The 20,200-nt window shown below is 38.7% G+C and overlaps 1 protein-coding gene and 1 pseudogene across 7 annotated transcripts in view; both read left to right on the forward strand.

The window, feature by feature from the left end:
- Nucleotides 1-2,820: 2,820 nt before the first annotated feature.
- Nucleotides 2,821-20,200, forward strand: part of AFG1L (AFG1 like ATPase) — a 190,787-nt gene continuing 173,407 nt past the window's right edge. For 5 of the 7 annotated variants that reach the window (XM_029223730.1, XM_029223734.1, XM_029223735.1 and 2 more), the window contains exon 1: nt 2,843-3,141. In XM_029223730.1, the coding sequence (XP_029079563.1) occupies nt 3,006-3,141 (136 nt within the window). In that variant the 5' untranslated portion in view covers nt 2,843-3,005. Of the gene's footprint in view, nt 3,142-20,200 lie in introns of all 7 variants that reach the window. The other 2 variants (XM_029223731.1, XM_029223737.1) reach the window with 2 other exon arrangements.
- On the forward strand, nt 17,192-20,085 carry LOC114896250 (annotated as a pseudogene).

Consider the following 20,200-nt stretch of genomic DNA (forward strand, 5'->3'; position numbering starts at 1 on the left):
TATTTGTACTAAGACAACTCATTCAGTCACTTAATACACATTTATGGAGTGTGTACTAACTTAGGCACTATTCTAGGCCCTGGGGATACAGCGGTGAACAAAAGACATTAATCCCAGTCCACATGGAGCTTAAACTCTAGGAAGAGCAGTAAGAGCAGATAATAAGCTAATAAATTAGTAAAGTATATATAGTGATGTTGGAGAAAATAAAGCTAGGAAGGAGGAAGTTAGGTAGTTAGGTGGTTAGGAAAGGCCTTCACTGGCAAGGTAGCATAAGGAACTAAGGACACAAGGAAGTGAACCAAGTAGATATCTTGGAGGAGAGCATTCCATGCAGAAGGCACAGGAAATGTAAAAGCTTTGAGGTGGGAAACAGGTTTGTGAGTTCCAGAAACTCACCTACCATAGTATGTTATCGACCAACCACTTTCTTTCCCATTTTTGTCATCATTTTTTTTTAATGATTGCATTGATTGGTTGATTGATGGCTGTGTTGGGTCTTCATTGCTGCACGCAGGCTTTTTCCAGTTGCAGTGTGCGGAGGCTTCTCTTGTTGCGGAGCACGAGCTCTAGGCGTGTGGGCTTCAGTAGTTGTGGCACGTGGGCTCAGTCGTTGTGGCTCTCGGGCTGTAGAGCGCAGGCTCAGTTGTTGTGGTGCACGGGCTTAGTTTCTTCACGGCATGTGGGATCTTCCCAGACCAGGGCTCGAACCTGTGTCCCCTGCATTGGCAGGCAGATTCTTAACCACGGTGCCACCAGGGAAGCCCTGGCCTGGTTTTGTCCCTGAGATTAGAGTCCAGAACTAATTGGCACTTCTCTAGGGAGATTTTTTAGTAGGAAAAGATAATGCTTTGTGATTTTCTGATTTACTTTTTCTGATAATGTTCAAAATGCCTTTTAGGGCTTTTTTTTTTTTTTTCGGTACGCGGGCCTCTCACTGCTGTGGCCTCTCCCGTTGCGGAGCACAGGCTCCGGACGCGCAGGCTCAGCGGCTATGGCTTACGGGCCCAGCCACTCCGCGGCATGTGGGATCCTCCCGGACCGGGGCACAAACCCGTGTCCCCTGCATCGGCAGGCGGACTCCCAACCGCTGCGCCACCAGGGAAGCCTTAGGGCTTTTTTTTTGTTTTTGTTTTAGCAATTGCAGGAACAGCAGGAGTTTGGGATTGGTATTTTAATAAAATAGTTTACAGTGGCTACTTAATTAGTTTTCTGGTCATAATAAATTCTCTTGAATACAACAAATGTAATTTAAATTATTTCCAAGTTACCTCATACTTGTACACAATAAAGTTCATTTGCCATGTTTCTGTCCACTTGCACAGTCATGTGAAAATTTCCTGCAGATCTTCCTGCCAATTTGGCATTAAACTATCAATGAGTTCCTATTTCACTTCCATAATTATTAAGCCTTTGGAATCTCTACTAAGAGGTAATTTCATTGACCAAGACCAAGACAAGCAGTTTTTTTCCCAGAGGAAACAAAATGATACCCAGACACTCTCTAAGTCTTGAGAGTAATGAATATGTAAGTCAAGGAAGAAACAGTCCAGTTTTTTCAAAAGGCCTTTCACAAAGTGTCACACCAAAAATTAGTAACATTAAATGAAACAAACATGGAGGAATAGTTTGTCGTGTCAGACAATGGAATTAAAGATAGAAAAAAATGTGAAATGACATTTTGAAAGACACATTCAAAATAATTTTTCTATAAACGATTTGACAGAGTCAGTAGAGAAATCTCCGAAATATTACACCATGCTATATGCTCTCCTTTTCCTGTTTCTTTGGAATCTTCTATTGTAGACCAACTACCTAACTTCCTGGAACTCTTTCTAGTGTAGTCTGAAACGTGGCTTTCTCCTTCCTGTAATCCAGTTTTTTTATTTTTATTTTTTTTGCCCCACTGCGCCACCCGGGATCATAGCTCCCCCGACCAGGGATGGAAGCCTTGCCTGCTGCAGCGGAAGCGCAGTCTTAACCACTGGAATGCCAAGAAAGTCCCTAGTCCAGATTTTCTTGCTTGCCTGCCTTAGCTCACTCTATTTCCTGTTCTTGGAAGGTCTTCGTTTCCTGTTAAAAATAAAGCTTCTAGAAGGCCTTCCTGATTTCCCAGCCAAAGTGCTCTTTCACTGTTTCCAGAACACCTAGTAGAATCTTTGGTCGCTTTCTTTATCCTTCCTTACCGGATTGCCTGCCTCTTCTGGACAGCAGTTTGTATTCCCAATACAGTTATCATAGTGACTCAAAACATTTTTTGTTTAATCAAATTAGGGCAGATCACTTAGAAATTCCTCCTTAGATACACTGTCCCACAGCCACTCTATCTACTTGTCCATCACGGGCCATTGGCTTTCCCATGTTACACAAATTTTCCATGTTCTTTCAAAACATTTGAGTATATGCCACATTGAAAATGATTTATGCTCTTGAAATACAAAAAGTAAAAGTGGTAGGAGCACATTTCATGTACTCTGCCAAAGATGCGTTGGACGCTGGAGGCAAATAAATTAGGGATACCGTTTACGGAGGTAACAATATTTCGTTAAAATATGAAGGCCCACTGGATCACCTACACTTTATTTAGGTTTTGGAATCTCGGTCAGGTACGCTAACCGAAAAGGCTCAGGAGTGGTTACTTGAATACACGCCGCAAACACGTTCTAACTCCTTGAAAATGTTTTTAGATCAGCTGCAGCAGGCGCTGGGCGGACAACTGCCCCTCCCCCTAGCCTAAAGCTGCCCTCCGCCCCGTCCCTTCGCCCGGCCCCCGCGCCGCCGCACTGCATGCTGGGAGTCGTAGTCCCGGTTTGCTTTGCCCGGAGGGTCGAAGGGCATCGGAGTCCAGCTTGCCCTCGAGCTACTAGAGGTCGCGTTCTTCCGCTGCTCCCTTTCGTTCTGTCGGGCGGAGCCTTCTGTGAGCACGGCTGGATTTGTCTGTGCTACCGTCTCTCTTCTGGGTTTCAATAAAGTTTTCTTCTTCCTTCCCCTGTACGGAGCTCAAGATGGCGGCCTCTTGGTCGCCCTTGGTTACCCTGCGATTAGCGCCGAGCCGGCTGAGAGGAAGATGTGTCCGGTGCAGGGCTTGGGCCGCTGCTCTCCCCACTTCGGTCACCGCCCCTGGAAACCCCTTTTGTAAAGGTTAGTGACTGTATCTGGAGTAAGCCGAGACGACTGCTTATGACCGGGGAAGTCTCGGGGCAGTCACCCTCCCTCCTCGAGCTCCCCAAACTGCCTCCTTGGTTCACGGTTTTCGAGAGGTTTCTTCGAGAGGAGTTCCACCCTCTCTTGCACCGCTGTTACTGCCTGCTCATGAAGGAGCACTGAGGGAGGTGGCCCAGAGTAACTTTCATTTTGAGGGTTAGATGTCGACCCAGGGTTTGTTCCTTCCCGGCTGTTAGAGATCTGTAAACCCAGGTGTGGGGAGTACCTCGCTTGAAGGGATTCAAGTGTGGGGTTGAGGCCTGGGAACTCTTCCAACCTGCCCCATCCCAAGCTCTCCAGGCTGGTGACCCGGGACTGTACCTCTGACATCTGCAGGCCCTGCGTGCTCTCTGGATTGCGGGAATGCAAGTGTACTGACATTCTCAGATTGAGGGGTCGATTCTTTGTGTTCTTTTCAAGTCCTAGAGGCTTCAGCGAGGCGTATTTTGTCACCGGGCTTGCATCATTCATTCATTCTTTCAAATTGTTATTCATGAGTGAATGAACCTGTATTTTGAGTAACCAAGGCCACAGGAGTGCTAGTTTTACTATATTCATATACTCCCACTAAATTGCGGGCTACTCAAAGGCAAGGACTGGGTGTCATTGTTTCCTCAGCACTTAGCACAGTGTTTGGCACCTGATGGGCAGATATATTTTTTGAGTGAATGAATGACGTTATTCTTATTGCTCCCTCGTCCACATACTTAAGCTTTCCTTTTTAAAAAAAATCTCCAGGAACCCCACCCTTATACATCTTAATAAACTGATTCTCATTGGCAGGTTAGCTAAAACTCTATCAGTCTTTGATTATTATCATAAATAGAGTTGAAATTAATACTAAAACTGTGATTAAGTCACCTTAGGTTTTACTGTAAAGTTTAGCATAATCCACTTACTGTATAATGGAATATTTTGGTAGCATGAGGTTTCGATCTTAATATAAACTATTTAAAAAAAATTTGGAATAGGCTATACAAGTAAATAACACAAAATTCAAAAGGTACAAGAAGGAATTCGGTAAAATGTTGACTTTCTTCCACTCCTGTTCCATAGCCATTTAGTTTTCCTTCCCAGAGGCAACTTCTCATACTTGTTTCTTATGTATTCTTCCAGAGACATTCTGTATATATCCACCATATATATTTATAAATACCTGAATTAAAGAAAAATAGAAGTGGTAATATACTATACACACTGTTCTGGTCCTTTCTTTTTTTTTCATGTAGTACATCTTGGAGATCATTCCATATAAATACGTGTAAAACTGCCCCTTTTTTTTGGCTGCCACAAGGCATGTGGGATCTTAGTTCCCCAACCAGGGATTGAATGAGCCCTCCCTGCATTGGAAGCTCAGAGTCTTAACCACTGGACTGCCAGGGAAGTCCCTGTACCTCATGTTTTAAATGGTTAAAATAGAATTCTGTTCAATGCATGTACCATAATTTATGAAAATTAGGATTTAAGGAACATTAGCATAACAACGTGAGCCTTAATGTTTGTTCTGGGTCATGCAATATGCTAAGTGCTTATTTTGTTTAATTCCTATTATCCTCATTTTGGGGATGAGGAACCCAAGGTTGCAGAAGTTATTTGGCTAGTTAAGTGGCAGAATTTTTTTTTTTTTTGCGGTACGCGGGCCCCTCACTGTTGTGGCCTTTCCCGTTGCGGAGCGCAGGCTCAGCGGCCATGGCTCACGGGCCCAGCCGCTCCGCGGCATGTGGGATTTTCCAGACTGGGGCACGAACCCGTGTCCCCTGCATCGGCAGGTGGACTCTCAACCACTGCGCCACCAGGGAAGCCCCAGAATTTGTTTTGAATTTGGACATTTGATGAAAATGCAGTTAGAGGTCAATTTAATTGTAACTAAAGTTGCTCCTTCCCCCTCTTTAAGTAAAAGAAAAATCTAAGTTGAAACGTTATTCAGTATTTAGAGTCTGATTTAAGTTTGCTTTCTATCGTTTTCTTGATGTTTTGGGGGGGGTATTTACTGTTGACATTTGTTTTATCTCCTTTTTTTCATCTTTTCAAGCCTACTGTTTACTGCAGTGTAATGTGAGGGAAGCACATTACACTTAATGTTAAAGAAAAGAAGGAAGTAGATAAAGGAAAGGAATGAGGGGAAAGGAAGAGCATGTTCTTTGTTTTTGTGCTTCATTTCTTTCTTTCATTTTTTTTTCCTTAATTTATTTATTTGGCTGCATGGGGTCTTGGTTGCAGCATGCGGGATCTAGTTCCTTGACCAGGGATCGAACCCGGGCCCCCTGCATTGGGAATGCAGAGTCTTAGCCACTGGACCACCAGGGAAGTCCCCATCTAAGCCTTAATGCCAGCCTTGGCTCTAAGACATTTTGGTAACTGGAAATGTGAAAACTTTAGGGGTCCTAAAATGGTGTTCATTCATATCACCTAACTTTAAATTCCTTAGGAAGTACAACTTATGAATTCCATTTTGCGATATATGTATTTCCATTAGTCAGATTATTAAACAATTGAAAGTATCAATAAAATTTGGTATCTTAAATAATTTAAGTATATATGTCAATTTTGATATTACTGCTTGTTTTCTTTTAGGTCTAAGTGTATCTTCATTTAATGTAACAGTTATTCAGTCTCCAGATAGTTATGGGGAAACATTTTATTAGAAATCAGAGTGGTCATGGTGTGGGTAGAAAATGCCTCGAGATTGCTAATTCAGTTGAAGTCTTGTATTAAGTGTATGGAGGGGGAAAGTGAATGAAATTGGCTCCCAGGCCTTGAATAGCTTACAGTCTTGGGAGATGGAATTACAAGAACTAATGTTTATTGAGCCCTTTCTGTGTTCCAGGCAGTCTGCGAGCCGTTTCTTTCTCTCATAATTTTATCTTCATAAAAACTCTATTATAAAGTTATTTTAAAATTTTTTAAAAAATTTTATTTTTTAATGTTTCTTTTTAAAAATTTTATATTGGAGTATAATTGATTTACATTGTTGTGTTAGTTTCAGGTGAAACTGAATCACTTTAGTGATTCAGTAAAGTGATTCAGTTATACATGTACATATATCCATTCTTTTTAAGATTCTTTCCCTATATAGGTTATTACAGAGTACTGAGTAGAGTTCCCTGTGCTATCTATAAAGGTATTGTCATCTCTATTTTATAAATGACTAAACAGGCATGGCTACTCAAGTGGTATTTGAGCCCAGGCATTTTCCCTTCAAAAGCACAAACTTAAACCACTGTGTCCTACTAGCTCTTCACCGTGACAATGAACATTAACACCACCATAATCTAGGCCCATCTGAAGTGTTGTAGACTACAGAGGAGAAAGCAGCTTTGCTTGGAGAGGGTAGGGCTTTTTGGCAAAAGTGTGGAAGTGAGCTGCACCTGGCCCTTATTGGTGTATGTATAGTCCCTCAGGGGGAGCAGCTAGAGATGAAGCTTGGCAGGTGGGCTGGATTCTGGTTAGAAGAGTCCTGTATAGTATGCAAAGATGTGTAGGCTCAGGGGGATACTGCTGAAGATTTCTTAAGAAGAGAAGTGATCAGGTCCATTTTAGCATGATTATCCCTGTGGCTACCTGAAAAACAGGTCAGGAATGCCTGGATGGGGGAATATTGGAAGCTTGGTGATTATTTAGGAGGAAGTTGTAGTAGTTTAGGGAGAGAAATTTAGGCCCTGAATTACTGCTGTGGTAAAGATGGAGAGCAGGGCAGCAAAGGAGGGAATTCAGAGACCCTGCTTTGGTAAAATTGACAGGATCTGGGGGAGACAAGGAAAGAGAGGAGTTAAGGTCAATTTGGGTTTCCTAGTTTGGGTAATTTAATGGCATCAAATTCCGTCTATCAAAGGAAACTAAACAAATGAAAAGTAAGGCCAGAGGCATTTTAGGGAGAGGTTCCATTTTGGATATGTTAAAGTTGAGGTGTTAGTGATAATTCCAGGTAAACAAGTCTAAGTAGTTGTAGGAAATATGGGATCTGAGTCTACGAAAGGAAATATGAGGTGTTGAGAGCCATGAGAATGGAAGAACTAGCCTTGAAATATTTGTAGAATGAAAAGGAGAAAACGCTAGGGATGAGTTCTTGAGGAAAACTGATGTTTTATGAGCAGAAGGTGACCTCATCAGAGAGCAGTTAGAGAGGTCATAGGGGAATTTGGAGAGAAGCCAAGGAAGAGAACGCTTCTAAGTTTTCTAAAACTTAAAATCAGCGTATCTATTTTACTTAAGCTAGCCTTAGAAATTAAGTTTCTTTCTTTCTGTTTTTTTTTCTTACTTTTTGGCCACACCGCGTGGCATGTGGGGTCTTAGTTCCCAGACCAGGGATGGAACCTGCACCCCCTGCAGTGGAAGCGCAGAGTCTTAACTGCTGGACCACCAGGGAAGTCCCAGAAATTAAGTTTATTTCATAGAGGCAAGGTAATATGACAGTCACACCTTGTGATTTCTTATCATTGTAGTGTCCTTCTGTATCTCAGTGTTATATTTTTAGATCTCTATATTAACTGAAGATTCGTATTTACCTTTAGTCACAATCTCTTCTTTAGTACATGTACATTGGAGATCTTGATTAGGTATTAATGTGAGTAGAACTCAGCCATATGAATTGGTATTATTTATTGGCTGTATAGATTAGTGGTTAAGAAAATGGATTTGGACTTTTATTACCCAGTTAGATGAACACCCTGTGTGAAACTTCATGTTTCTTGGATTTCCGTTAATGTTTATTATTATATTAGAAAAGAAGGTTCATGCCTGCTCCTGAGACTATTAACTTCATGATAATGGTTTCTTTCAGTCAGTTTTTTTTTTTATGCATAGCACAACTTATTACATGGCATAGCTAGTGCTCAGATGTAGTTCTGGGGTGGAGGGTGGGCAGATGAAATAGGGTGGGTTCAAGAGTAGATAGAACCCATTAGAAAGGAACTTTAGGAGTCCAGAGATGGATTATTGATCTACTGTAGATTTGCACTGTGTTATACCTCAAGAGCTTCATTCTGTTTGTTTAAGTAAATGATGAATATTTAAATGGGTTTAACTATTTTTAAAAAATTAACTTTTTTTTTGGCTGCGTCGGGTCTTAGTTGCGCCAAGTGGGCTTCTTTCTATTTGCAGCGTGCGGGCTTAGCTGCCCTGCAGCATGTGGGATCTTAGTTGCCCAACCAGGCATCTAACCGGTGTCCCCTGAATTGCAAGATGGATTCTTGACCACTTAAATCCTGGTTTTACCTATTTTGGATTTGTCTTTTCACAAAAGTACCACAGAAATAATAGATGTCAAGGGCCCAGTGCAATAATACGCTCTATAAATTCTGACAGAAGGTCATGTAGCCTCAGCTTGACTATATCTAATACTGTTTCCCTAGGCCACTCATATTTTTTTCTTGCTTGTGACTAAGATTTGTTCTAACTTCTCTTTTAAGAGCCTTTTGAATATGCCTGTTCTTCCTGCTGTGTTTTGTCTTCCTTGCCTAAGGTCCTCTGTTGAGGTCCCATTTTTATGTGTACCCTGCTGGAGGTACCTCATACTTTAATCTCCAGAATCTTTTTTCATAACCTTCTTTCACTGTCCTACTTGTCCTTCTTATTTCTTCTCTCCGTTCAGCTCATCCTAGAAGATACTTTTCAACGCATTATCCATATTCTTGACCAGGTGTGCCAGTTTTCAACAATTTTTAAAGCCTGAACATGCAGTTCTTAGTGTAGTTACTTCAAAGCTTCATAATGCAATTTATATCTTAAATGTAATTCCTGTAGATTCCATTTAAAAATTCTTATTTATATATTTGTGTAAAAAAATTTAAAATAAATGAACATAACAAATAGACGTTATTTTTCTTTATTGTTTGAAAGAAAATAGACCCCTTAGGTCTCATTATTAAATAGTGTTTGAAAAGGGTGAATATTAAGGAGTTACTCAGTATGCTAGGCCATGCCTATAATTACTTCAGAATAGCTTTATTCAGATTTTTAGGCAGTATTTTACTGATTTGTTATGAAATTTAAGTACTGTTTTTTTTCTTTTGTAAAGTTACACACATTGGCACATTTAAGATTAGCTTCGAAAGGAAAAGAATGATAACTGGCAAGCATTTAGTTTTAATTTTCATAATTTTTCTATTTAAATCAAAAGCACCCTTTTAAAGCCCCTAAATCATCCTTTTATAAATAAAGTAAATGCATTCCTTGATGATGGCTTATGTTGTTTTTTTAAAGAAAGAGTTTAATTAAGATTTGATTTTCTTCTATTCTGCACTTTGTTTATTCATCACTGAATCAAACATAGGTGTTTAATGTCACTGGTAAATATGACTTTTTGGGTCATTGATGACCATTGCAGTTTTCGAAAAAAGCAGCTATTTCTCTTTGGGATATGAATAGAACATAATAGAGCATAAACGGGCTGCCTGTGACCTTAGCATGGGCTTCTGTCATTGTAGGAGAACATTTCTGGTCAGTGGCCACTGTTTACAGTTTGTTAAAATCAACACAAATGTACAAAACACTCATGAATAATTGTGAACACAGTATTTGAATGGATGTTTAATAAATATGCATTTAAAATATAATTACAGTAATGAAGTTACAGCTGAAATTTTAATCCAGCCCTTTAGAAATATTAAACGTGCTTTTCCTGATTGTGCATTTTTCGCACAGCAGTTGGGTAAACATTTTACACTGGAAATCTAAATTCCTTATATAGTTTTGATTTCATTTAACTAAGCATGTGTTCTTTTTTGGCAACAATCTTCTTTCTCTTTGTGAAGAAGTGAAGCTCATTTTATTCCATAACTGTTACTAAGAAGAATTTTGATCAGTTCTGTCATAGGACTAATGAACATATGGGATACCAGATGAATAATAAAATGTGACCTGGAAAGACTAGATTGTGATTTTGGTTTCATTCTATGGCACTGGATCAATCATTTAATTTGGTATTTCTTTTTTCATCTGTAGAATGGGATTAGTCATCTAACTCTGCCTTTCTCACATGTCATCTATGAGGCTCAGATAAGTTATTATATAATACGAGAAAGTCCTTTGAAAATTATAAGAAATGTTATATAAATGTAGGGCTATGCTGGGAGTAATTGAAATATTAATATCGAAATGCTAGAGGTGGTAGATTCCAGTCAGTGAATAGGAATGGGATGAACTCAACTCTATGTATAATTACTAAAACCATTTTGATTTTCAGGGAGACTAACTTATATTAACAATGGCAAAGGGCTCAGTCTGATTTCAGTGCTTTGAATTCCAGAAAACAAAGTTTTGATTTTCTAAGATTGTGCAGAGGGCCTCTATAGATAACCAGGGATGGTTATTGTTATCCTGGACTTAACCACCTTTCCTCTGGATATTCTGAATATCTAGAGGGTCTTAGAAAATATGAGCTACTGCTTTCGTCATGATGTTTCAAAGAAGGCTATTGAAATTTGATTTATAGTATGCAGGTAAGTCACTAAGGTAAATTATCTTAATTTAGTAAGATACTGCTTATGAATACTGTTTTCAAAGGAACTCAAGTTGTTAATTATTTGCTGTGCAGCAAGATATGAAGATAACATTTCATGGGATCATAGAATAATAGAGCTGAAGAGGACCTCTGGGTTATGTAGTTAAATGTCAGGTGGGAAGGTAGTTTCTGCCTTTATTGTTTCTTTTTGAGGCATCCTGTTCATTTTTATATAGCCCTAATTGCTAGAAAATTCTTTAAGTAGAATTCTTCAAGTAGAGCTTTTCTGTAACTTCTCCTCATTCATCTTGACTCTTTCCCCAGTCACAACTTATATAACTCTAGTTCTCGTGTGCTTATGACAGTTTTTTAAGTATATCTTATTCATTTATATAGTCATTTATTCATTTATCATATTATTGGTTGCCTCCTTGTCCCAATTCCATTTGACAAACTTTAAAACATTAAAGACATATTTCTCCCATTCATCTGTTCATTCATTCCCCAAATATTTCTTGGTGCCATCTGTATGCTAGACACAGAGTACTGGGATGTTGTTACTCTCTCCTCAATGTCAACTGTCTCTTGTCTTATCAGTCAAATCTTATGACATGGTTTCTAGATCCTTGAACTACTTCCCTTCTTGAGATTACAGTCTGCTTTCTGAATGTCACTCTGAAAATGTGGCCCACATATCTCAATATATTCCTTCGGACATGTCTGGCCAGAGCAGTATTTTAGGTTACCTTTTCTGTGTCCTGTTGCATTAAGTTGGTGGCCAGGTCATATTCATGTCTCACCTTAAGATTCCTAGGGCTATTATAAGACAGGTCTCTTTTGTTTGTATTTGATTAGTTATTTTTTCTATTAAAAATAAATTATTTTTATTATAAAAATACTATATGTGCATAGTAGAAAATACAGGAAAGATAATTACTGTTAACTTCATTTTTATTTTTTAAGCATACATATTAAAGTATAAGATTCATTTAGTAAAGTATGCAAGTGGTAAGTGTAAAGCCTACTGAATTTTCATAAAGAGAATAGATTTGTGTAAATACAACCTAAATCAAGAAATAGAACATTTGTAGTTCCCAGAGGCTCCCATTGTGCACCCTCCAAATCACTAGCTTTTTACTCCCAATGGCAATCAAATCCTGATTTATGTTACTATTGATTTATCCTTTCATCTCTTCTTTTTTCTTTTTTTAATTTTAATTAGTTAATTTATTTTTGGCTGCGTTGGGTCTTCATTGCTGCATGCAGGCTTTCTCTAGTTGTGGTGAGCGGGGATTACTCTTTGTTGCGGTGCACGGGCTTCTCATTGCGGTGGCTTCTCTTGTTGCAGAGCACAGGCTCTAGGTGCACAGGCTTCAGTCGTTGTGGCATGCAGGCTCAGTACTTGTGGCTTGCGGGCTCTAGAGTACAGGCTCAGTAATTGTGGTGCACGGGCTTAGTTGCTCCGCTATCCTTTCATCTCTTGATGGACACTTAAGTTGTTTTCATGTCGTGGCTATTTAAATAATGCTGCAATGAACATGGGGGTGCAGCTATTTTTTTGAGATAGTGATTTTGTTTCCTTCAGATAAATACTCATAGGTGAAATTGTTGGATTCTATTTCTTAATGAATTATGCCAGATTTATAGATTGCAAATATTTTCTGTCATTCTGTGTGTCGTATTTTCACCTTCTTGATAATGTCCCTTTTTTTAAAAAAAAAATTTATTTATTTGGCTGTGCCAGGTCTTAGTTGCAGCATGAGGGCTCCTAGTTGCAGCATGTGGGATCTACTTCCCTAACTGGGGATTGAACCTAGGCCCCATGCATTGGGAGCACGGAGTCTTAACCTTTGGACCACTAGGGAAGTCCCAATAATGTCCTTTGATATATAAAAGTTTTAATTTTGATGAAGTCCAATTTATTTTTACTTTGGCTGCTTTGATGTCATAGCTAAGAAATCATTGCCTAATCCAAGGTCATGAAGATTTAAAATTATGCTTTCTTCTAAGCATTTTAAAGTTTTAGCTCTTACAGTTATGTTTTTGATCCATTCCTACTGGGGTTTAATTGGGAGTCCTTAAGTCTGAGTTTCACAGGCGATTGTGATGTCCAGACAGGATTGGATTTAGAACGTCCACACCTGTTAAGAGAGATCAGGGATTGGCAACCTTTTTCTCTAAACATTCAGATAATACTTTTGTCCTTGCCTGCCATGGTCGCTGTTACAACTTTAGCTGACCCTCCATATTTGTGAGTTTGGCATCCGCGGATATAGTGGGCCAACTATTCATTGTACTGCACCATTTTATGTAAGGGACTTGAGCATTTGTGGATTTTGGTATATGCAGGAGGTCCTGGAACCAATCCCCTGCAGATACTGAGGGACAACTGTACTCAACTCTGGTGTTGTAGTGTGTAAACAGCCAGAGATAGTAGACTAATGTGCATGGCCGATTTGGCCTGCAGGCTGCTGTAGTTTGCAGACCACTGGACTAGGTAAATATTCATGTATACTTCTTTTTTTGGTTTGAAATTTTTTATGTATTTACACTTTAAAACCATCTGGAAAGTATTTTGGTATGCAGTATGAGGGGATAATCTAAATTAATTTTTCTGTTGTCTTCCAGTTGTCCAGATGTCACTTGTTGAATAATCTCTTGGCTCCCATTGCTTAATTCATTTATTCAACAAATATTTATTGTGTGCCCATCATATGCCAGGCATTGTAGGTGCTAGGTATACAGTGAATTAAATAGGCATGGTACCTTCCCTCTTGTGGCTTGCAGCCTAGTTGAGAGAGACAGACATAAAATAAATAACAAATAGATAATTACAAGTTGGGTGATAAAAGAAAAGAACAGTGATAATATTTGGTATGCCTCCCTCTTTTATTATATATTAAATTATTCCCTGAAAACTTCCTTTTAGAATATCTATTCTATTCATTGATCTTTTGCTCATAGTGTTTTATATTTATTTTCTCATCTGGTAGTCAAGATCCCCCTCATTACTTTGCATCTTCATGATTTTCTAAGGATTTTGGATTTGGATTTTGGTGGAACTGTATTTAATCTGCAAATTAATTTGTGAAGAACTGACAATGTTATAATGTTGTGCATTTCTTTTCGATAACACTGTGTCCAGTCTCCCAAATTTTCATTTATGCCTTTGAGAAAGATTTTAGTTTTCTTCACATAGATCTTACAAATTGATTGTTACTATGACTCTTCTTTATTCTAGACTTTTTATCTTAATTGTAAGTGGGATCCGTTTTTTTTTTTTCTATTGTATTTCCAACAGGTCATTGCTAATACGTTAGAAAGATAAAGCCATTAAAATGTTTTCCAGTATTCTCCTTTGCTTAAGAGGGGGTATAATTAAGCCATTGAGTTCTTTAAAATTCGTAAGTGGCTTCCTGGAAACTTCAGGATTAAATTCAAACTGCTTATCGTTGTAAGGCCCTGTGTCACCTGGTTCCTTTATATTTTTCTAGTAGCCCAACTCTTGCCCCCTCTGCCTTTCACTTTATATCTCAATACTGAACTTGTTTCATTTTCTTCAGTGTACTATCCTCTCATATTTTAGAGCCTTCTCCCAGCTTAATGCATTTCCTTCCCTTCCTTCCATTTTTCCCTGGCTAACTCCTGTTTGTCCTTTTGCTCTCAATTGAAACATCATTTCCTCTGAGTACCCTTATCTCCTTAAGCTAGGTTACTAGCTTTGGCTCTGTGATCTCATAGCATCCTCCTCTTCCCTTTACTTCATACCACACTTTGTTAAAGTTGTTTATCCACTTGTTTATATCTCCCCCAGTGCCCTGTTGGTATTTTGAGTGCAGTTACAGTGTCTGTCTAGCTAGCTGTGTTTGAAGTTTTCAGTACAGAGCTTTACACTCTATAGCTGCTTTATAATTTGTGAAATTAGTTGTTGCTTATTCAGTTTTTCTATTTAATAGGTTTTCAAATGATTCTTTTCAGTATAATTAAGTTTTTGAACCTAATTGCACCTGTTGGTACTTTTATCCCATTGTGTAGCACGGCAACATCATCTTGACTGTGATACAGCACTGATTTGTCTCTTTGTGTCATCTTTGTATTTGAGGGCTAGGCCTTCATTTAGTGCCAGATTTTGTTCTCAAAGCTCAAAAAGGTGTACACAAATCTAGTTAGTCAAAATTCTTAAAAGCCAGCTATGTGAAATGTAAGGGCTTTTAGATTTATATGGAAAGGAATTTCTTTCCTCTAACACTTCAACTTTGGGCTTTTAGTAAAAAAGCTGCTGACTCACAGACATAGAAAACAAACTTATGGTTACCAAAGGGGAAAGGCGGGAGGAGGGATAAATCAGGAGTTTGGGATTAACAGATGCACACTACTGTATATAAAATAAACAACAAGGACCTACTATATAGCACAGGGAACTGTATTCAATATCTTGTAATAGCCTATAATGGAAAAGAGTCTGAAAAAAGAATATGTATATGTATAACTGAATCACTTTGCTGTACAGCTGAAACTAACACAGCATTGTAAATCAACTATATTTCAATTAAAAAAAAATCTGCTGCTGCTACCGAGTTTTACAAGAGTGCCGTTTATTAGCAGAGGCAGGTTGAGCCCAGAGTGCAGGCAGGGCAGAGCTCGAGCTGGGCCTGAGTAGGATGGAGACCCAGGAGGGGTGGATTGTTGGTTGCTCCAGGAGGCTTGAGTACTACAAATTAGAGGGCCTGAGAGAGGTTTGTGTTTTTTCTGTTGCCTGGCTATGATAAATGGGAGCACAATCTTCACTTATCTATAGTGTTATGGTGATTTTAATGAGGGCAATATCCTGGTGGTAGTTTGGGGTCACTTAGCTTGAGATCTTATCTTGCCTATTCACTTAAATTTTCTAACATTTTGTGGTGTTTTAGTTTCCTCATTTGTAAGAAATAACAATATCTACCTTAGAATTTTTTGGAGAAGATAATATATAGAATACCTTTCAGAATTCTATCACTCATAAATTTTCAAATGAATCCAAGGTCTGTAAAGAAAACCTTAAGTTGTTAAATGAACCTAAAGCATATAACTTTTCTGGGTTACATGGATACCTCTTGTAATCTGTTAATTTTGTATAACATCCTTAATTCTACTGAAGTAAACACATGTAATGCCTTGAAGTAGTCAAGACTCATCACAAATCGTACTGAATATTTCTGAACATACAACCGTCTAGGAAGGAATAATGCAAAAAGATAGTTTTCTTTACCTTGAAAACTCTTGAAATTTGTATGGTCATGTGTTATCTTGCATATCTTCAATTCTTTCCTTTAATCATAGGATACTTTCGAGCTGAGAAATCTTTACAGAATGTTTTTGAGCTGAACCCCACTTTACTGACAAGTTGTATGTAAAACTTCTGCACATTAAACTACATCTCTACTGATTTTGAGTATGAAGTTGGAGATGGATTCTCAAAAAATATTTAACCTCAGGTATTAAAACAAAAAAACCTTAAGGGTGAAGCAAACCTTTAAAATAATATTTCTGAAAAGAAAATGCTTACTTTTTGTTGAAATAGTCTGGTCCACCATTTTGCTTAAGTCTCTAAAGAATATCTCTAAGACTTTCTTAACTATCTACTTTTGTGTAGAATTTGAAATTCCATTCCAATTTAAAGCACCAAAGAACACAGAGACCACTCATCCCCTTTGTTGTTATTTCTCAGCTCTATGGAGACAGTGTCAACACAGTTAAGCTTTATGACATATGTTTTAGTCAGGGTTCTCCAGAGAGACAGAACCAATAAGATGTATATACATTTAGAAAGAGATTTATTATAAGGAATCAGCTCATGCAGTTATGGAGGTTGACAAGTCCCAAGATCTACAGTCAGCAAGCTGGAGACCCAGAGACCCAGGAGAGTTGGTAGTGTAATTCCAGTCTGAGTCCGAAGGCCTGAGAACCAGGAGAGCCCATAGTGTAGTTCTAGTCCAAAGACTGGCAGGCTTAAGACCCATGAAGAACTGATGTTTCAGTTTGAGTCCAAAGGCAGGAGAAAACCGATGTTCCAGCTTAAAGGCAGTCAGGGGTAAGGAGTTCCCTCTTACTAAGGGGAAGGTCAGCCTTTTGTTCTGTTCAGGGCTTCAAGTAATTGGATGAGGCCCACCCACATAAGGGAGGACAGTCTACTCAGTCTTCTGTTTCAGGTGTTAACCTCATCAGAAACATCCTCACAGACACATCCAGAATAATGTTTGACTAAATGTATAGGCACTCGATGGCCCAGTCAAGTTGCCAAATAAAATTAACTATCACAACATATGTCAAGATTATTGTTGTCCTCAGTGTGTGAGCAGCATTTCCCCTCATGTTCTTAAGGTGCTTGCAGCAGTCCAGCTATCTTAATTTCACAGGTAAAAGTACAAAGGCAGGAAGGAATGAGTTTCTGTCCTGGTCTCCTTTTGAAGAGTATCAGGAGAAACTTTGGCAGAAGCTGACTTCCTCTTAGGCATCATTGGCTAGGATGGTGATCATGTGCCCAAGCTGCCATGATCCAGAGTCAAAATGGTGGAGTCAGGAGATAAATCTGGAGGGTATGACTCCAGAGCCCATGCTGCTTCCACTATAACATCCTGCCTCCCTGCTGGACCTGTAGGTACAAATGCTGGCTCTGCCACTGCCTAGCTATGGGAACATGGACAGGTTACTTACTTAGTCCCTCTGTGCCTTAGTGTCTTCACCTTTAAGGTAGGAATATGTTAGTACCTGCATCATAGGGTGGTTGTGAAGATTAAATGAATGAAGGTATGTAAAGTACTTAGAAAAGTACCTGGCACTTAGTGAGTACCCACTAAAGGTTAGCAATTGTTGCTGCTGTTGTTATTAACTGTATGATCTTGGTCAGTTTACTTAACCTGCAACTTGCAGTGCTAACTCTCTGGTCCAAATCATAGACATCTCTGAACTGTACTATTGTTAAGAGTTTCCTAACTAGTCTCTCTGCTTCCACTTAAAAAAAATTTACATATATATGTATTATATATATATGTATAATAGTTTTATTGAATACCATACAATATAAAAATACATACATATATAAAAATATATGTATATTATATATAATATATAATAGCATTATTGAATATCATACTATTCCTCCATTTCTGCTTTCCTTTTGAATTTCTATTATCTTATTTTCTACAAATGGATTAATCTTTTAAAAAACAAATTGTGACACACCCCTGATCAAAACCTTCTGCTTGATCGTAATCCTATCACATTCACACTATTTACCGTGGCTTACAAGACCCTACATGATCTGGTCCTTCCTCTCCTTTCCAACTTCACCTTGTAACATACTCCACCTTGTTCATTTAAATCAGCCACGTAGACTTTCTTTGAAAACGTGAAGCTTATTTCCATTTTCACTTTAGGGTTTTTGCCAGAGCTCTTTGCTCTGCCTGGGAAGTTCTCCCAGATCTTCCTCAGGGCTGACTCCTTTGGGCATTCAGGTGTCAACTTATGTCACTTCCACAGGGAAGCTTTTCCTCATAATCTATAGGAGTCCTCAATCATTCCCTAGCATAGTGCTTCTCAGTCTTCAGTGTGCATATGAAACACCTATGTATTTTGTTAAGAATGCAAATTTTGATTCAGACCCCTGGGGTAGGGCCTGAGATTCTGTACTTCTGTTGAGCTCCCTGGGGATGCCATGCTGTTGGTCAGAGGTCCTAGGATATCACTCTGTTTTATTTTCACCAGCATACTGATTATTATGTGATCTGTTGTTGCTCTTTATTTAATTTTTTGTCTCTCTTCCCCTTGACTGGAGGGAAGGCTCCATAAGGAAAGAAATTTGTTTTTAATTGTTGTTTCACCAGTGGCATGAATAGTGCCTGAGCTATAGTTGGTTCTCAAGAAACCTGAGTGAATGAATCAATGAACAGATTTATCCATGGATTTTTATTTTAATTATTATTTTTTAACATCTTTATTGGAGTATAATTGCTTCACAATGATGTGTTAGTTTCTGCTTTACAACAAAGTGAATCAGCCATATGCATACATATATCCCCATATCTCCTCCCTCTTGCGTCTCCCTCCCACCCTCCTTATCCCATCCCTCTAGGTGGTCACAAAGCACCACACGGAGCTGATCTCCCTGTGCTATTTGGCTGCTTCCCACTAGCTATCTGTTTTACATTTGGTAGTATATGTAAGTCCATATCCATGGATTTTTAAGTTATTTGTATAATAGGATTATTGTGAGGAGTAAAACAAGTAATTATGTTAAGTTACTTAACGTAGTCCCTGGCACACAGTAGGTGCTCAATAAATGTGAGCTGCTATTAATAGAATTTCCTTCTAAAACTGTTTTGACAATTATTTTTAAAACTGGTTATTAATCAGTTTTTGTTCACTTGTTTGAAAATCTGAAGGAATCTGTAGTATATTTAGAGATCTTACCTCAGAAGAAATGCAAAAACATACACACACACAATTTTCTTTTAATTTCAGAGGGCTCTCAGACCATCCCCCCATTCCCTGCCAGTTGACTTGTCATGGACCCCAAGTCAAGACCTTGTTTAAAAAAAAACAACCTACATGTACATAACAATTCTTGTTAGGGCTGTTAGTGACAATTTGCCTTTTTCTAATTTCTTTTATAATTGTTGCTGTTGAATTGCCTCTTCTTTCTGTGTTATAGGTTACCGTGTGCCATTAAGAAGAGCCTAAATGTGGTTTATTATATTACTTATTATTTTTTAAAAAATATTTATTTATTTATTTGGCTGTGCCGGGTCTTAGCTGTGGCACACGAGATCTTCGTTGCGGCGTGTGGGATCTTTTAGTTGTGGCATGCAGGATCTTAGTTGCAGCATGCGGGATCTAGTTCCCTAAATAGGGATCGAACCTGGGCCCCCTGCATTGGGAGCAAGGAGTCTTAACTACTGGACCACCAGAGAAGTCCCTATTATATTACTTATTAATGCCATGAGATTGTTTAAGTGGAGCATATTAGCATAGACTGTAATACTGCAGAACTTCAGAAGAATTTTTTTGTTCTAAACCTCTGTCTTCAGATGAAAACTTAAATATTGGGGGAAATCGCTTCTTCCCCTGCCGACAGCACCCCCACAAACAGACAAACGTGGCGTATATCCCTGAAACTTGCCAAACTAACTGTAAGAAGCATGCCAAGCATTAAACCCACAGAGTGACACAGGACAAGAAGGGCAAGGACTCTCTGAATGCTCAGGGAAAGCGGTCTTATGACAGGAAGCAGACTAAGCTGCTTTTCTGGAAAAAAGGCTAAAACTACAAATGGAGATTGTGCTGAGGCTTAAACGCATTGAGCCTAGAAAGTGCTGCAGAGTTAGAGAGTGCTGACTGTTAAGACCAGCAAGCATTTTGAACTGGGAGGAGATAAGAGAAAGGGCTAAGTACTCCAGTTCTAAACTTCATCTTTTGTTTTATTGTGAAGACAATAAAATCTGGAGGTTATGTTCACTTCAAAAAAAAGTTGAAGCAGGGGGAATTGAAGTAATAACAAATACACTCAGAGCCTGGGGA

The sequence above is a fragment of the Monodon monoceros genome, unplaced genomic scaffold (assembly GCF_005190385.1).
Source record: "Monodon monoceros isolate NGI ecotype Baffin Bay Population unplaced genomic scaffold, NGI_Narwhal_1 Super_Scaffold_15, whole genome shotgun sequence".
Classification (NCBI taxonomy): domain Eukaryota; kingdom Metazoa; phylum Chordata; class Mammalia; order Artiodactyla; family Monodontidae; genus Monodon; species Monodon monoceros.